Genomic DNA, 19,986 nt, shown 5'->3' with positions numbered 1-19,986 from the left:
ATTTGCATTCAGTGCAATGTTTTTTCTTTGTTGACTGAAGTGTTTTTCTTTACTTTTTGCCAGTAACAGATTGCCATGGAAAGAATTGTACGCAGTATGAATAGATGAATTCTTAATGAAATTGTGTAACAATAGCTAAGATGTCTACAACTGTGTGATCTGTAGCATCCAATGTTGACCAGTATAATGGGTACCATGCTGGTGGTCATACACAGGCTTTGGAGTCTAAGAGAGCTCAAAATGTCATCCTGAACAATGTGAAGATACCACTACTAGAAATGGTGCTTAAAATTTGGGAGTGCCTGGTTATATATTTTACATCGGGGCCCAGGAGCTTTATATTAAGCCAAGTGGAGGACTTGCAAGGCAGAGCATGACACAGGTATTTTTTCTATCTCTTTGATGTTCGTCTGTGTAGCTATGAGTGAACTTTTGAAATGTTCCGTTAGACTGGTTCATCAAACATTTGCAAAAAGCTAAATTTGGTCTGAATTGGTTAGAACTGAAGAGTCATAAAAGCACACTCTGAGAGTGTTATATACCAATGTTCGGGGCTAATGTTGAGCAAACTGAACCAATAAACCCACAGTTTTGTGTAGAACTTTTAGTATAATTTATCCCGAAACAGGGTTCTACTGGTTAATTTCAATCAACACTACTTGTGTCATTTATCTCCTCCTTAGTTTTGACTGGAACATTCCCTTAACCCCTTTAGTGGCATGCCCGGAAAATCTCTGGGCTTGCTGCACTGATCATGCAGTTAAACCCTGGAAGATTTCCGTGGACAGCTCTAGTGCTGAAATGTGCAGAGCATTCAGCTGTCATCTGAAATCTTTCAGGGTTTTTACTGCATACTCAGAGCAGTAAGCCCCGGAGATTTCCCTGCCATAATATGGTAGTAATAAACCCGCCACTGAAGGGGTTAATGGAACCCAGGGTAACTAATAGATTCTATTTAAAAAAATGACAACTCACTGATGTCAACCTAATTACTAATGTCCACACAAGCACATTATGATGCCTAATATTGACATTTAATCTCAATGTCATATGGGATTCAGTTTATGTGTAAGTTTATGAATCATTCTTTCCTCTTTAATTAAAATGTGGAAGTAGAAGGTGGGTGATAAAGTATTAAGCCTACATGATTTCTTCTGGTAATCTTGAATACATACATGATGCATATTGTACATACAGTATATGATTCCATTTTTTAAGGAGCTTGAAAATTGGCTCGAAACTCGATAAGCCCCAAGACTGAATGTGATTATAATGATTATAGCTATCTATATCCTTCTTCATGGCTTTGCTTTAACTACATCCATATTTGACATATTAGCAGTCTTCTAGCACTTCTTGAATATTCCCCTCTCTACAAAGTGATAAAGAAAGGAAGCATGTACATGTTGGAACATAAGACATAACTTAGTTCCCGTTCTGCTTTGGCGCTCTCCGGACTCCTGAGAAAATGGACTTATAATGTCATTGGAGCTATCAAGGTCAAAATGTACATTGCAATGAATATTCTTTCTCTCGGTCTCATTGCTATATCAAGTCCGCCATCTGCCAGGGATTTGATTTGTTTTAATTGTGGATTTTGTCACATCTCTGGTGAGTTCGAGGCTCACAACTCCTGTGCCTGGGGTCCCAATATTCCCAGGAGGATCTCTCTACTCCCTCTTACCAGCTCCTCTTGTCACACCTTATTACTTAATTGCAGATCAAAAGCACCTTCCAGCAGAGGCGTGCTAATGGCATCCGTCCTTGTGATACCCTCCCAGGTAGACTGTATGGTAAAGTGTGACATGGGACTTAGCAGAGGGAACAAGCTGAATAAATGTTCTTCCCCAGCTGGATAAGAATGGTATGGTAATAGGGTAGTCTCTTTCATTGCTTACATTGTTATACTTATAACATAGACAGGTAAAAAGTATCATTAAATCAGTGAAATACTTTAATATTTCCTGGTTGCAGGTGTAAGAAATGTGATTTTTTTTCATTTTCTTAATATACCATATAATGATTTTTATATAGCTGGCTTAGGAAACTAAATGCATAATGCTCTCAATCTCTAGAAATCCTATAACTATTATCATTATTACTGATAGAAAGAGTAAAATTAAATGAATCCTAGAATGCAAGAGTTGAAAAGGACCTCCAGGGTCACCAGGTCAACCCCCTGCTCAGTGCAGGATCACTAAATCATCCCAGACAGATGTCTGTACAGTAGAGATGAGCGAACCTACTTGGCCAAGCCCCTTTTTCACCCGAGCGCCGCGATTTTCGAGTACTTCCGTACTCGGGCGAAAAGATTCCGGGGCGCTGTGGGTGAGTGGGGGGTTGCAGCGGGGAGTGTGGGGGGGGGGGGGGGGGGGAGAGAGAGAGAGAGATTGGAGTTTTTTCCCGTAAAATGAGAATAGACTTCTACCTGTTGGGGTTCTTACCTTCCTCTGGATCAACATTGGGAGGGTTGGTTATAGGCTGAACTAGATGGACACGTCTTTTTATCAACCTTACACACTATATTTCTATGTTACTATGTCACAAGGAGAATCTATACCCCTCTTGAGCTATATTTACTAGTATCACAGCTCTTCTTGTGTTAGATAGCTTTTCTGTAAAAAAGTAAAACCCTATTTTCTGAACCTTAAAACCCTCTTAAAGATATTAGACAAAGATTTCCAAATTGCTTCTACATCAAATCTAAAAAGATAATAAAAAGTTATTAAACACTCAATATAACACTAATTGAAAAGTTTATAGAAATATTCTAGATTCAGAAGGCTGCTATCTCATCTTGCTATTGTGGCTTCAGTCCTCAAGCTGTAATTATTAGCATTTGCTGACTTTATTTGAGGGATCTTGAACTTGTATATATCTACATCTGCTGATTACCTTTGAATACCATATCACTCAGGCTTTTCATGGATTTACTTTGATAAGCACTGGCACTGTATCTGATCTGTACCCTTTGGGTGTCCAAGTTGTATAGCCTTTGTAGTGGATTGAATCTATAGTTTTTGCCTTTATATACAGATGCACCTGTGGCGACCATTCCTTGTATTTTGATGTCTGAGCTCTCTGTATTTTGGTTTTAAACATTTTTATCCTTGCGTAGCCATCTTTTGTGTTTAGAATATTTTAATAAACTTCTTAATTTGTGTTGTATTGGGTGTCCATCAACCTTTTTGTGATTTTTTTTAGTTTTGTAAACTTCCTTGCAGGGTTCACAATTGTTTACACCCCATCTATACATCTGAAGTGCCCATCATGTACATTCTTGTTTTCCAAATTGGTTCCGTGAATTGTAGGCAGCACATTACAGCCTCTAGGATTCGGTCCCACTAAGCGTTCACCGCACATCTACCTGAACGCCAACTGGCTGCCTCCCACTACTGATTTAAAGTGACACTGTCACCACCTTTGAACCTCATAAACTACGAGGAGTCCATATTGTCTTTAATACTCATTGGTGAATGCCAGCAGCTTGACCCTTTTGTGTGCCCACATTTCTCTTAGACGAATGGAAGATGTGTACAGAAAGTCAAACTACTGGAACGCACCAACTACGTGGGGACATAGTGCTGGAATGGTGTGCCTGTTGAGCATGCAATACCTCTGCCAGTTTGTTTGTTTTTTATTAGTATTTTCTGGGCTGTTGATTAGTGATGATGCGGGTACCAAAAGCCCATATGAAATATCAATTGCCTATGGGCTTAGGGTTGGGTGCCTCTGTTGACATTAATGGAGGTCGTCCATGCAGATTCCGTGGCAAAATCAAGCATGCTGTGATTTTTCTTCCGCTTGCAGAATACGCAATTCTTATTTGCGAGTGTGAAAGAAAAATTGAAAATGCATGCCTTTTAATGCCTGCGGTTTACCGTGGATCGGCTGCATGGACGGCGATCGTGGAATCCACAATACAGATCTAACCATGTGAACCTGGCCTGACATACAGTGCAAATTATTTCCACCTATGTTCAGTAGTTTCAGACTTGATAGCCTTCATTAATGTAAGATTTAAGGTCTGAATATCTAATAGGAGCTAGCTATACTTCCTTGGTTTTGATTTTCAATTGTATATTCCTATCCACAGATGCAACATTTAACATCACTTTTAATACATTATGGTAACTTTCTGTGCTACAGTTTGTTTACACTTTCAATTACTTTACAAGGGCTTATGTCTTGTTATATAAGAGAACACTAGCTTTATAATGGCTAAGATAAAATAAGTTGTTGCAGAAAATGATCATACACAAGTAAAAATTTGCTGCATCTGTACATACTTTTACTCATTAGGAGAGCTTTAAACTAGAACACTATAGGAAGGGAAGTGAAAGGCCAGGTAAAAATATACAGCTAATTAATACATTTGAGAACCTCACTATTAGAAGTGGAAACAAAGAACAAAGACAAAAAATTCAGAAGGAAAGTAGAGCAGCAAGAGACACTGATCACAAACTAAAATGTATTTACACAAATGCACAGAACATGGGAAAGAAACAAGGAGAATTGGAGCTCCTAACACAGGAAGAGAAATACAATGTCATAGGCATCACGGAAACTTGGTGGAATGATACACATGATTGGAATACAAGGCTTGAAGGATACAATTTGTTCATAAGAAACAGACCTAATAAAAGGGGAGGATGTGTTGCGTTGTATGTTAGGAAAACATTCATCTCTACCGAGATTCAAGCTTCAGAGCATGGTAGTTCTGTAGAAACTGTTTGAATAAGAATACAAGGAGAGAACAACAGAAAGGACACCATTGTGGGCATTTACTATAGGCCACCTGGACAAGCAGAAGATATGGATGAACTCTTTCTACATCAGATGGCCAAGCTCTCAAAAAAGCATGACATAGTGATTGTGGGAGATTTTAACTATCCAGACATTTGTTGGGAATCTCTCTCAGGTAAAAGTAATGGATCCAACAAATTCTTATCCGCTCTTGTTGACAACTTTATCTTCTAAATGTTAGAAGAGAAAACAAGGGGATCTGCTATCTTGGACATAATTATTACAAACAGGGTGGAAATGGTTGAGGAAGTAAGGGTGGCTGGGACCTTAGGAGGCAGTAATCATGCTATCCTTGAATTTTGTATAACAAGGGGAGGAAGACTTGTGAGGACTCAGATTTAAAGGTTGGATTTCAGAAAGGCAGATTTTAATAAACTCAGAAAGAGGGTAGGAAGAATCCAATGGCTGGATGTTCTTAAGGGCAGAAATGTCCAAGAAGGTTGGGAAATATTGCAAAATGAGATTCTCAAAGCACAATCGTTAACAATCCCTAAAAGAAGGAAGAATAAGAAGCATTTAAAGAGACCAGGATGGATGAACACAGAACTTCCACACATGTTAAAAAGGGAAAAAATATGTTTATCAAATGGAAAGAGGGGGGCATATCTAAAGAAGAATATAATGCAGTCTGCAGAAACTGTAGGGCAAGTGTCAGAAAAGCTAAAGCTAACAATTAATCGAGGCTTGCAATAGAGGCCAAAAGCAATAAAAACGGATTTTGGAGGTATGTCAAAAGCAAAAGAAAAGTCAAAGATGCTATTGGATGCTTACAAGAACAAGAAAAGGTGAATTGGTTAAGAATGATGTTGGGAAGGCCAAACTTTTAAATTCCTATTTACTATCTGTTTTCTCTCAGAAAGTAGATGGGACATCAACTGATCTTCCCTGTGCTATTGGGGGAATAAAATAATGCAGTCTATCTATAAGCAGAGAGATGGTGAGGGAACACTTAGCTAACTTAAATGAATTCAGGTCTCCAGGTCCAGATGAATTACATCCTATGATAGTAAAGGAAGCAACAGAGGTAATTGCTAAACCACCTGCCATAATCTTTGAAAATTCCTGGAGAACAGGAGAAGCCCCAGAAGACTGGAAAAGGGCAAATGTTGTCGCTATCTTCAAAAAAGTGAAGAAGGTGGATCCAGGAAAACTACAGGCCTGTGAGTCTGACTTCTATACCGGGAAAGATCTTTGAACAAATTATTAAACAGCATGCATGCAAGTACTTGGATAGAAATGAAGTAATTAACCAGAGCCAGCATGGGTTTGTAACAAACAAGTCATGCAAAAAAGAATTTAATTTCCTTCTATGACAGTCACCGACTCGGTTGATCAGGAAAATGTGGTCGATATAGTATATTTTAACTTTAGTAAAGCATTTGACAAAGTATCTCAAACCATACTTATTGAAAAAATGACCAAATATAGGATTGACAAGGCAACTGTTAGGTGGATTCACAACTGGCTGAGTGATCATACTCAAAGAGTGGTGATAAATGGCTGCACATCCAAGTGGAAGAATGTGTCAATTGGGGTACCACAAGGCTCTGCCTTATTTCCAGTGTTGTTCAAAATTTTTATAAATGATCTGGAGGAGGGATTTGATGGGAAACTGATCAAATTTGCCAACGACGCAAAGCTAGAAAAGCTTGAACAGTGGGCGGCAACTAACAGAATGGTATTTAACAAGGAGAAATGCAAAGTCCTACATCTGGGCAAGAAAAATGAAAAAAGCACATACAGAATGGGAGGAATTCGGCTAAGCAGCACAAGTGAAAAAGACTTGGGTATACTAATAGATCATAGACTGAACATGAGTCAACAATGTGATGCAATAGCCAAAAAGGCAAACACAATTCTGGGACGTATTAAGAGAAGCATAGAGTCTAGATCACGTGAGGTAATTATCCCCCCTACTCTTCCTTAGTCAGACCTCATCTGGAATACTGTGTCCAGTTCTGGGCACCCCACTTTAAAAAAGACATAGACAAACTGGAGCAAGTTCAGAGAAGAGTTACCAGGATGATGAGAGGTCTGCAAATCATGTGCTATGAGGAATGGTTAAAGAGACTTAATAGCTGTCTACAAATATCCGAAGGGCTGTCACAGTGCAGAGGGATCAGCCCTATTCTCATTTGCACATGGAAAGACCAGAAGCAATGGGATGAAACTGAAAGGGAGGAGAAACATATTAGATATAAAAAAAAAACTTTCTGACAGTGAGGGTGATCAATGAGTGGAACAGTCTGCCAAAGGAGGTGGTGAGTTCTCCTTCAATGTAAGTGTTCAAACAAAGACTGGACAAATATCTCTCTGGGATGATGTAATGAATCCTGCACTAAGCAGGGGGTTGGACCCGATGACCTTGGAGGTCCCTTCCAACTCTACCATTCTATAATTCTACTTTCATAATCTTGCTGGATGTATTTAGAAGCTGCAGTTCATCTCCACTTATTAGTCAGACATTACATCTATCAGCTTGGCTCCATTTGCGTAGCTGTCATGTTAAAAACTCCCACAGTGTTCTGTCCTTTGGTAGCATTAGGCCAACCAACAGAATTCTGAATTTAGCTTTGTATATCAATGTAGAATTTAGTTGTGAAATATTCTAAGTTCTTGTTCAAATGAGATATATTGTAACATTTGTGATCAGACGAGCAATAGAAACTCCCACCTAAAGACTAAGGGTAGAATTCATCACAGAAAAATATGGAGAAAATGGCACACATTTTGGTATATACCTTTTTTGTGCAAAACGTTACAACGTTTTCACTTCTATGCCATTCATGGCACCTTTTAAGAAAGTAGACTGTAGCTTTATAGGAGTGATATGGCCAACCCAGCTCAACAGATTCACTATAACTTACATCATAGACCAGCATACGCTATACCAGAAATCTAGTCCAACTCATACAGCAACTGGTGTAGATTTTTTTTTGCCGCACAAATGGGGAAATTTGCACCAAATGTATCAATAGGTGTGCTCCTCTTATTACATTTGTCCCATCTTCCTCCAATGGGGTTCATATTAAAAATGTTTTCCAAGTGAATACTACTGATAACCTATCCTCAAGATACGTCCTCAAAAGTTGAACGGCTGGGATGCACTGCTCGGGACTCCGGCCCATTGTCAGTGCCACAATATACAGGGGTTGGAACAGAAGCTTGTGCTCCAACCCCTGTGTAGTTACTGGCAGTAATTGCTGGTACAACTCCCTATATAGTCAATGAGAGTTGTGCTTGCAGTTACAAGTGCCTGCCACTACATAAGGGTCAGAGCAACTGTTTGCTCTCCGACCCCTGTGTATTGTAGCACTGACAGCGTGCACTCAATCAGCTAATCAGCTGGGGTCCCAAGTGGAAAAATCTGTACCAGTAATTTTAAGGCAGATCCACAGCAACTTCTTCCCCTTCAGTTAAAAGGGTGAAGGTGTGGATTTTGACCCCAACCGATCAACTAGAATAGGTCAATAATTGTATCTGCATTGAAAAATCCCTTTAAGATTGGCACATGAAATGCAGGTCTTAACAAATTACTCCCTAAAGTTAATATAAAAGCCTATGGGCTTTTTCTTGCACCACACGTTGACTCCTTTGCATGACCTTTGGTGAATGATTTTGGTGTCATTAGATTTGGTACATCCTCACCACCACCATTAAATCATAAAATTTGAGTTTGATACATTGAGTGACCGTCAGGCCAGGTCAAAGTTCCTATACTAAGTCTAGCGGCACAGTCATGCTTCAGCCAACAGCGCCACTAGGGAGAGTCTGGTGTTGCTAAGCGACATTTGTATCAAGTTCTTATCAGTTTGACTGTTGCCATGTCCCCAAAACGTGGAATACCAAGCCATGGATGGTGAACAGTTCAAGGGATACGCTCTGAAGGAAGTTGGTTCACTAAAAATGTAGTTTATCCTGAAGTCCTTGCCAATTAAAATAATAAGTTCTTAAAACATTTGCAGCCATTTTTCCAAACATCTAGTGCTACAATATGGCCTCTGTTGGACATATTGGACTTGTATGAATTGATGACATAAGCAGCTGTAAATAACTGGTAAGCCATTAAAGAGTGGTGGCCTCATACTTACCCATCAATACCAGTAACTAGGAACAGGAGATTCCCATTGATCTTGGTGCAGTTTGTAAACTTGTCAATGTTGTTCGAATCCACATTCTGGGAGGTTTTCAGGGATCCTGTCCCAATACCGTCACATACTGGAGAGAATAGAGTCATGTATCAAAATCACAATAGCGCTATAATACTGAATTATATAGCCTGCATAGAACATATAGCTCCCTGTTTATAACATCACCCCACTGAGAACTGCCCTTCAGCTGAGAAGCACCTTGTCAACCAAACCATATAATGTAATAGTCTTCCTTTAGTTTGCCAATCTGAGGCATTGTCAGGCTGTAGAGCGGTAAACTTGAAGAAACTATATCACCATTTTTTTAAATGAATTAAAACTAGGTAATCATTGTCCATTTTTGAATCTGTATTTATTTTCTGATTGTAGAATTTTTTAATTCTGTTGTCTGTAGATGACAATGGGGGCGGCCATCTTCTCTGAGCTACATTTAACAGCATTTAGAAGATATGCTTTACAGCAGCTTACTGGACCAATCACACAATGGACAGGAGGGGACCCATTAACTTGTATTGAAGACTGTTCTAGACGTGCTCTGTGACCTGTGCAGAGGGCATTGTAGAGGGAGGGGGGTGTAGATATGTGAATGGTTAATCCTGTATTATCTACATATACCCCTGAAAAATCATTCTGCATCCTCAAAAATCCTAAAAAATCATGCTAGGGCTTGTTTTTGGACTATGTTTTATTTTCAGGGGAATCGGGTAGGTGTTACCTTTCAGTGTAATCCTGCCTGTGATGTTAGTCAGATGACTACTGCAAGCTTTTCTCTACAGATCAGGAAGTATCAGCCTATTAGTAGGCTCTGCGATGAGTGTAAAACATTTAGAATTTCAGGAATTTTTTTGAAGCATAGGTTGTTCCCAAAAGTTACAACAAAAATCACCAAAAATTGTTTAACACAAAAATGTAATTTATATAACAGGTCATTTTCTGATGACTCATTCCCTTTAGGCCTCTTTCACACGGGCGACAGCGATATCGCTACTAGAAAACTGATGCGATATCGCAGCTTTGTTCCCACAATTTTGTAGCATCAGCGATGCTTTTTCTTATGAAAAATCTCACATCGCGTCGCTGCTGGCCACGATTTTCTCGCACGATTTTCTCATGAGAAAGTTCATAGGAGTTATGGTAAAAATGTATCCCATGATGCGAAAATTGCAAGTTCATGCTATGTGATGTAATAAACAAGGAGGCTCCATAGGGAAACGTGGGCTGCAAAAAATAGCAGAAAGACAATAATACATAGCATCAGTGACAATATGTGAAGGAACCCATTGAAAAGCATGCGTTTCACATACATGCGTTTTGTAGCCCTGTCGCATCGCTGTAAAATCGCGCAATTTTGTAGCCTGTTTGAGCGGCCCTAAAGGAGTTATTCACTTGTGAATTGACTTTCTAAAATTAGAGCCAAATGAATGGAAGCAGTAAACGAAGGGTACTTACCCCTCCTAGGACCTGGCAATCCAGCACTGCAGTCCTGCAATTCTCCCAGTCTGTAGCAGGCAGCAGTCACCTGACTTCCCCTGTCAAGCATCAGAGGTTGTAGCGCTTATATCTTGGGCGCCATGATGCCAGGATTTCAGAACGGTGACGCTGCATTTCTGATTGGCAGGAAATGCTCACGTGACTTCTGCTGTCTACACAGACTGGGGGCTGCGTGGCTGCATCACTGGGGCTAAAGACAGGTAAGTACCATTTGTTTTACTGTTTTAACTAATTTGGCTGTAATTTTAAAAAATAAGTAGTAACCAGACAACCCTTTTAAGGTGACCATATACATTAGATGAATGCCAACCAAATCTACAGATTGTGCCAGGATCAGCAAAACATCTAATATATATATATGGGGTATTCTAACTCTTCCCTGAGGGAAGAGGTTGGGGGAAAGAAGGGTCAGACATGTTTAAATCCTTTGTTTTAAAGGAGATAAGCCACCGCCAGAATATTCTGGCAGTAGCTTATTGTTCTCTCCCCTTTGAGAACACATGCACACTTGGCCAAGCCGCATGGTGCATGGGTATGAGGCGGTGTCAGGAGTAATAGCTGTCAGACAATGAGCGTTTGGCTAAGAGCTATCTATGGTGTCTTGCCACCTTTAGGATGGAGTGGACAATTTTCTCCTTGATCTTTAACATTATTCCATGCGTGCCACACTTTTCTTGAATTTCAGTGGCTTAGCCCCACGTTCTTATATGTCCCAAGGGTATCATTTCTGACTGAGAGACGGATACTTTATTTCCTGTAAATTCACAACTGCTTGACTATCAGTCATCATTTTACCAAAATGGTTTACATCAAATTGGTCTGAAAAATGTCTTCAAGTCCTGAAATGATGCAGCCAGATAAAGTAAATGCAAACCATAGAGTTGCTGTACTGGCAAGAGAAGACCACGATGGAGAAGCATTCTAATCATTCTCTCTTGCTCCTTATCTTCTACACTTTTCATTACTGTAATAGGGCACCGGTCTCCATATAAAGTTACAATAAGTAAGTGAACCCTTTGGAATTACCTGAATTTCTGCACCATACTAATAAAATGCTCATAATGCTCCAACCTGAGCAGAAGTCTCTGCACACTGCAGCGATCCATCCCTATCAGCTCCCAAGTATCCCTTGAAAGGAGTAAAACCAACCTTTGGGACATATTCCAGCACAAGGCTTGCACATCTTGATGCCACTTTCCTCCACTTCCATCTTGTTACTAGGACAGGCACGAACGCAGGAACTGTCATCCACAACAAAATTATCTACGGAGCCGAAAGAAAAGGAATACATTTATTAGCACAATACATGCTATATTGATGCAGCTTTACAATCAGACATTAGTTTGTGTCTTTTTATCATCATTTAGCAGGATTTCAGCTGTGAAGATAATTGTCAATATGATACTGTATCTGGTTAGCTCATATTGATACATTCTACCCCGGGCCCTATTATTGTAAGTATGGTCAGTTCTCATCTGTAACTGAAAATGTCAATAATGATACAAAAAATCTCGGGGGTTAATGGGGTTATATCACTTCTAGCTGTATTACTGCAGGAAGCAAACAGCTCTGAACAGCTCTGTACATTGCGCAGTGGCCCAGATTGGTACTCGATTCACTTCAATAAGACTCAGCCTGCAGTACCAATCTGGGCCACTGCGCAATGTACAGAGCTGTCTGCTTCCTGCAGCAAAACAGCTAGAAGGGAGACAACCCCTTTAAACACAAAGATAATAATATGATCATTTGATCTTCTATGTAAAAAAAAAAATAAAAATGGAAATCATCCTTGCAACATGAACTAAGCCTGCCGATTTTAGCTGACTATTGAATGTGTATGGCGGCCACTCAACAAGGGCTTATTTACACAAGCCAATGCAGACCAGTGCTTTCTGGGGGCGGGGATTTTCCAATCCTTGGCCTCCAGAACACAGGAGAAGATTGCCATGTCGGAGAGAAAAGCCGGACGGCTCTTCTAGGTGAGTATTTCATTTTTTTTACAGCTAGGGATGATTTTCAGGGAAGGGCTTATATTTCAAGCTTTTCCCCGAAAATCATCGCTGCAGGGGTTGCCTGCAACCCGCTGCTTTCAAAGGGGCCGCAGCAATGCCGACCCCATTGAAAGCAATGGGATGGCATCACAGACTTCTGCTAGAGCTGTGACAGCTGTGGCAGAGGACTCCTTCATGCCCGCGGTCCCCGCGGGAATGAAGGAATCCTCTGCCATATCAGTCACAGCTGTGGCAGAAGTACTCCCTATATCTCCAACAGGGCTGGCGCTGCTGCCGCCGGCCCCATTGTAAACACTGAGTGATATCGCAGATTTTTTTTCTCTGCGCTGCAAGGCTTGAGAGTAAAAACCGCAAATGAGTACGAAACCATTAAAAATCATTGGTTTCATAATCATCGCTCTCGCATCACAAGAAAAAATATCGCTAGTGGGTAGGCACCCTTAAAGATACCACATTAGTTGTTCACAAAGACGCAAATAACTTACGTGGGCATTTGTTCACGCAGAACGCTCCATACGTGTACTTGGCCTTAGGGTTTTGTTCCAGTTGAAAAGCGGTCGGATTGTATATGTTGGGTTGTGGACATTGGGTCACACAGGAGCCGCTGTCATTAAACTTCAGGCAGGCCTGAGAAGAGACAACTGGTTAAGTTTTGGAAGTTCTCTGGCACCAAGATGCTCTGGAAGTTCTACTAAATTCCTGCACATGGCAAACAATGTAGGAACAGTACTAGTTAATTCTTTCCCCTGTAACATATATATAGCAACTGTCAGTGGCTTTTTGTGACTCTGTCTAAAGATTCAGTCCAGGCACCACTGAGTTCGGTTGACAGAAAGAACAGAGAGTCTTTGCATTGAAATGAGATGGGAGGGTTCGTTCCTGCCAAGTGTCCTCTGCAAGGAAATGTTCTATAAAGTTCTGTTTTTATTTTATAAAAAGCAACAAGCAAAAATAAATATTTTGTTGACAGTGCTTGACAGGAGCGGCTGAGGAGTACCGCCGGTGACAGCCGTTAATAGCGGATGTTGCCTATATTCCCACTGAACACACTAATGATCTGTACTTCGGAGGGCTGGCCTGCTGCTCTCCTACGCCACCCATTTAAATTCCAGCTGTGGAATCGAAACTACCAATTAGGAAACAGGGCTGCCATTCATTCCTATTGAATCTGCACAGGGGGAGGTTATACTTTTACAAGAGAGAAACTAGGTTTGATATCTCCTGGGAGACTATGCTCTCTCACCCTCCTCGCACAGCCCCTTCATCTGAGAGTCTCGGGAAAAAAAAGTTTTTTCTCTCTCTCTCGTAGTTTTAGTGAAGTTGACGCAAGCTGTAGACATTTCAATGACGTGTGGATACAGTATGTAACTGTTAAATGGGGGATTCTGGCTGTTTTTTTTTAGTGCGAAGCAATAATCTGCTGACTTGGATCTACGTAATGTCTGGTCAGGCATTCTCAACCGGCCAACACAGCGATTTCCTGTCACTGGCTGATTAGGAACGTGTTCAGAGGATCTTGGACCTTCAACATGTGCAATAATCAGAGTAGAGTACTTCTTGTTTGAATACTGAGCTTCACGGAGTATTTTAAGCTTCATGTTTGCAAAAGTGATGATTATGGAATTTGCAAGGCCAAATGCAGAAGACGATCTGTATAGTGTAACCCAATGAGGATTACTTAGAGCTAAACTCTGGAGGACTGAGCCTAATTGTCCTTAGGGTGCGAGCTCATGGAATAGAAACTGCTTGCGACTGAGATGCGGCTGGGCAGGGAAAAAGCGGTTTCTGTTAAGTGAGATTGCACCCTTAGGGTGAACACCCACTGGCGATACGAGATGAGTGAGTGAAAACGCATGATAATGAAACCAATAATGTTCAATGGTTTCATTCTCATTAGTGATGTTTCACTGTAACCTCGCATCGCAAAAAAGAATCTGTGATATTGCCCATTGTTTTCAATCGGGCCAGAGCTAGCCCCATTGGAAACGTGGGGAGTACATTGTGCTCCTCTGACACAGCTGTGACAACTATGGCAGGGGATTCCTTCATCCCCACAGGGACCACTGGGATAAAGGAAACCTCTGCCACCGCTGTCACAGCTGTGGCAGAGGTCCACGATGCTATCCCATTGCTGCAGCCCCATTGAAGGCAATGGAATGAAGGCTACCATGGCAGCAATGATTTTCGGGGAAGGGCTTGACATATAAGCCCTTTCCCGAAAATCATTGCTGCAGTGGTAGCCTTCATTCCATTGCTTTCAATAGGGCTGCAGTAGTGCAGGCACCATTGAAAGCAATGGGATGGCAATTTTCAGTCACTCTGGTTTAACAGACTATTTAGTCTAATGAGGTCCAGATGTGTTCTTTTCCCCACGTTTTTTGCGCAGTGTTTTTTTCCCGCACATTTGTGCACCTACTATAGACATTCATGGGGCCCTTTAGTACACAAACATAGGACCTATTTTTTGTGCTCATGACCGAAATGCTTACAAAAAAATCGTTCATGTAAAATAATTCATTGATATCAATGGTTTCTATTATTTGCGCATTGTGCCTGAATATTTTGTGCTCGCAAAAAAAAAAAATGCACGCAAACATGTCCGTCTCAAGAAGCCCTTAAGCTAACTTCACACGGGCAATATCGGCCTGTGAAACACAACCCGATATTGTGCTCAAGAACGCACGGTTTCCCCGCAGATGCGAGGCATTTTAGTATCAAAAACGCTTTGTATCCCTTCAGGGAAGTAGCGATCCTCCGGCGAAGCTTTCAGCCGTGACGGAGGATTGGCAAGTGTTTCCCATTATTTTCAGTGGGAAACCTTACATCACATCACACTTGTGTGCACCTCGTACGCCGTGCAAGGTTTTTAAAATAATGGGAGATGCATTCTGAGGGAACCCCCAAAGATAGAACATCCGATCGTTTGCCTATTGGTCTAGATATATCAGTTACCATAGAAACACTCCCAAAGAATGTGTTCACATGTAGCGAATTCGGTACAGATATTCCGCACCAAAATCCGCATCAATCTCAGCTCCAAAATCCAGACCTTCACCCTGAAAGGGATAAAGTCCGTCGCGGATCCATGTCAAAATCCGCACTAATGGTACAAATTTTGACACATAATTTGATGCGGATTTTGGTGCGGATTTTCTGTTGTGGAAGGTCCACACCAAATTCACTACATGTGAACACTTCCTAATAAGCTGCAAGGAAAATTGACGGCCCACACTTATCAATGAATTTGTTTTTTTTTCTAGCCTATTTTACTCCAAAACATTATCTAATCTGCCTTGGGACACATTTATTAACCCTTTCCAATCCAATTTGTATCCTGGTTTTCCTAGGGGTCTTACCCTTTTTCTGACATTATACAACAGCACTATCTGCTGGCTAAAGCCAGTACTGCATGAGGTGACACTTTGTATAGGCTCCGACAGCAGAGAGGCTGGCAATATACAGTAAGAGAACCCCGATGGATGTCTTGCAACATCGGAGCCGTACAGCCCTAAATCATAATGTCTTCAGACATGAGACATTGGATTGGAAAGGGTTAACTATCCACGCCAGAAATTAGCGTCATATGTGTCATGCATGTCATGAACACGAACAGCGCCTACAATGTGCAAGTTTGAAATGGAGAGCTTAAATAATGCGCCACCCTGGGGTAAGGAAGGGGATGGGATTCTGCAAATAAATGACTGAAGAACATGAATTCGGGAGTCTGTTTTACTTCCTTCTGTATATTACTTAACCATTAATATTATTTTTGGAGAGTGTCACATAAACTTGTGTGAAGCATGTGGTGGGGATTTGGAAACTGCACAAAATGGTAATTTCTAAATCTGTACAGTGTTCTTTCAGAAGCCAGAAATCAAATGCATTAGCACATAAATACGTTCAATTTCTTATTTGCAAAACGTATAAAATCTGCCAAGGCTAATGCATCCTGATGGTTAATACGACATGGAATGGGAGGAATATGTGAAAGAGGTAAAGGGACAGCTCCATTTACAGGGAAAAATGGATGTGAAGGGAAAATCATTTGGTATCAGAATATTAAATCGCAGCTAAAAAAGGCTTGTGGTGGGTGGAAAGGAAAATGACAGACAACATACAAAGCAGTCAGTATCTTTAGGTCCTGAGCAGCCTCCAGCACATTCCCGGTGACAGCAATTACTAACATATGGTCCATAGCAGCGGCCATCGCACTGCTCAGCGCACACGACTTTCGTCACTGGAGGGGAAGAAAGATACATGTAAGCACACGATCAAGAAGATATAAAGACCATATACAGCACTTATTTAATGACGCATTACATACTCCAATGTTTAGAGCTAGAGATGAGCGAACGTACTCGGTTCGGGTGTTTTTGCACTCAAGCACCGCTTTTTCCGAGTAACTCACTACTCGGACTAAAAGATCCGGGGCGCCGGGGAGCGGCGTGGTGGAGCGAGGGTAGCAGTGGGGAACAGGGGGGAACAGGAGCTCTCTCTTCCCCCCCCCCATTCCCCTCTGCAACCCCCCGCTCACCCCCGGCGCCCCCCCCCCCCCCGAATCTATTTGTCCGAGTAGTCAGTTACTCGAAAAAAGCGGTGCTTGAGTGCAAAAACACCCGAAAAGAGTACGTTCGCTCATCTCTATTTAGAGCCCTTTGATCTCAAGCACATACTTCAAATGCATGCACATACTCAGTAGACTAAAATTATAGGTTGTCAATCTCAGATTACTGCACAACGCCTAATATAAAGACCTTCCAGGCCGGCATACAAATCTGTGGAACCAGCACTATAAATGCATTACACTAGTAGGGGAAACCTTTAATTTCTATGGAAATAGAATGGTTTGGATTCATTCAAACCAAACTCATCCATCTCCCTTAGTCCCATAGAAGTGAATGGAGCAGTGGTCACCATGCTCACCACCGCTCTAATCACTTAGGGGACTGTGTGCCATTCTTGTGATGCAGGGTAGCACCAGTAGTTGGGTTCCCAGCAATCAGACATGTGTCATCTAAAAGGCTTGGTGAGACAGCCTCTTTAACTCTTTTCTGCCCCATAACATATTTGCACGTCATGGGTGGGAAGGGGTTCCCGGGTAATACCATACATTTATGATATATAAATGATGGGGGCTCAGGAGCTGAGCCTGCACCACCTGCAGCATGACTGACAGTTTGTGCCCTGCTGCAATGGCAGGGATTAACGAGAACATCAATACGCACTGTTAACCCCTCCCATGTCATGACCAATGTTGATAGCAGCATGTATGGTGTTTACAGAGAGAGAGAGCTCTCTCTGTGACATCGTTGGTCTTGTTTCTACACCCCGCACCCCACCAAAAAAAATTACTAAACGTTATGCAATACATTCTATGCACCCCAAAATGGTACCAATAAAGACTACTGCTTGCCATGCAATGAACAGGCCCTCATATATCTATGTTGATGGAAAAATCAAAAAGTTTTAGCTTTTGAAAAGTGGAAATGAAAATCCCCCAAAATTGCTGTGTCTTTAGGTCCAAAGAGTCTGCATCCTTAAGGACTTAAAACAGTTTTCCTATAAAGATGACCCCGGAATGTGTGCCCTATTAGGTAGTGATGAGCGAACTTTTGAAAACCTTGGTTCAGCTGCTCGGCCGAACTTTTGCAAAAAGTTTGCTTGGGTCTGAATAAGTTTGAACCAAAATGGAAGTTAACCAAATCCCTTAAAACTGGTATATTACACTGTCTATGAGCAATAAGAGCCCTGGAGAGTGTTATCCAAGGCTTTTATGGCTCTAAGCCAGTGTTATACCCCAGTGTTCAGGACTAGTATGGAGCGAACTGAACAACTAGAACATTGCTTGAGGTAGAGCTTTGCTAAAGGCTGGATTCAGATTTGTGCCGAAACCAAACTTCTAGTAAAATTTGTCCTGAAACACGGTTCTAGTGGTTTGGTTCCCTCAACACTACTATATTATTACTACATATGGATACCATAGCAGGTGTTACCCCCACGTGGAACCCCAGTATGTCCTCCATGTATTACAAAGTTGGTCATTCATTTTAATGGCTGGCATGTGATACTACAAAACATTTTACTACAGGGAAATTAACCCCCATAGCTTTCTCTGGTGTTAACAGTTTATCAATCCAGAGCCTGGACCCCAGCAATCATCTAACCTCTTTAGAGAAGAGGTTGTCTTTATTGGATAACCCCCTTACTTCACATCTTGTACATAGACCTTGAACACGCATCTTATAGAATGGCCTATTTTAGGACTGGAGTAGTTATTTCTATTTTATGTATGCTTGATTACCAATAACATTGAGCAGTATCATTATTTGTCTCGCAAAGCAGAATTAAGCATTTATCCATATACCATTTACATCCATTTCACAGACCAGGAACTTAGATTCTTAATGGAACTCAAACAAGAATGGCAAATATAGTCTATGCAACTCATCCAGAATAATAATTAGTCTTGTGATGCCCCACTGCACGATGAAGAATGCAGGCGATCACACTACAATGAAAATCCCAATTCTGCACGGATGAGCCTAGGGGAATCAGCCCCATTTTCAGTGAAATGTTTCTGTTAATTTTACACGGTGTCCAGACATTACACCGATCTAGCAAACACAAGGCTGGTGGACAAATTAAATCAATATGGAAGACTTATGAACATGCAAAGTTATTAGCACAATACACAGATTTTAATTAAAGATGTTGTGTGCCGTGAAAGTGCCTGGGCGATTCTGATTGATTTGGGATGCTGTTTCAGCTATTTTCTTGCCGTTTGCACCAAAGTCCTGCTAGATGTTCCCTTATTTAATTGGATATTAACGATACGGCTTGAATTCTCTGAGCGATGCTCACAAGAGATGTAACAGGTGCTGCCTGCTCAGTATTCTGCTTGAGTCTCTAACAGTAGAATCATAATTTCATATTGTATTATTTATCCCCGCACTGTTATAGCGCTGCACATAGTTCAGTTCAAAGAACCGGCCTATAGTTCTAATGATTGCCGTTGTTAGACACATCGGGGAAAAATTTGATGCAAGCCATGAATTTACATTTCATACAATTTCCCCCTTAGTATGTGTGCAAATACCATAGAAGAAAAGAGGAAGCGCTTGAGATGTATTCTTCTGTCTATTTGCTAACGTAACAATTCTATTTAGCCATTTTAGAAGTCTGTTTTTGGGGTAAGCTGGCTAACAAGCCTTTATGCCACTATTATAATTGTACCAAGGGTTGCCAACCAGTTAGTTACATTTGGGCAGGATGTAACTATGATGGGAATGCTATTCCTAACCAACATTGGTTCGGAGGACCTTGCCTAAAAGCAGGGTGAACACAGAATTTGGAAAGCATAAGCCCAATACTTAATGCAAGAAGGAATGCTAAAGCTATAATATCAGGTGTAGTACTGTGTGACACCAGATGGTGTCACACCATTATCCACATGAGAATTAAGTAATAAATAGCGCCAGTCAAAAGGGTCCATAGAATCCTGGAGTGCCACCAGCTCTCGACCCAAA

The 19,986-nt window shown here is 41.2% G+C and overlaps 1 protein-coding gene across 1 annotated transcript in view; it reads right to left on the bottom strand.

Moving 5' to 3' along the window:
* ERBB4 (erb-b2 receptor tyrosine kinase 4) overlaps positions 1-19,986 on the bottom strand; it is a 1,004,693-nt gene that overhangs the window by 295,525 nt on the left and 689,182 nt on the right. The window contains exons 6-9 of the mRNA XM_066575628.1: positions 16,579-16,697; positions 12,946-13,087; positions 11,598-11,711; positions 8,898-9,024 (exon numbers count right to left, since the gene is read on the bottom strand). Of these exons, the coding sequence (XP_066431725.1) occupies positions 8,898-9,024; positions 11,598-11,711; positions 12,946-13,087; positions 16,579-16,697 (502 nt within the window). The remainder of the gene's footprint in view (positions 1-8,897; positions 9,025-11,597; positions 11,712-12,945; positions 13,088-16,578; positions 16,698-19,986) is intronic.

The sequence above is a fragment of the Eleutherodactylus coqui genome, chromosome 8, assembly GCF_035609145.1.
Source record: "Eleutherodactylus coqui strain aEleCoq1 chromosome 8, aEleCoq1.hap1, whole genome shotgun sequence".
In the NCBI taxonomy this organism is placed as follows: Eukaryota; Metazoa; Chordata; class Amphibia; order Anura; family Eleutherodactylidae; genus Eleutherodactylus; species Eleutherodactylus coqui.
The sequence above is the reverse complement of the archived record's forward strand: the minus strand, read 5'-3'. Positions and strand labels throughout refer to the sequence as shown.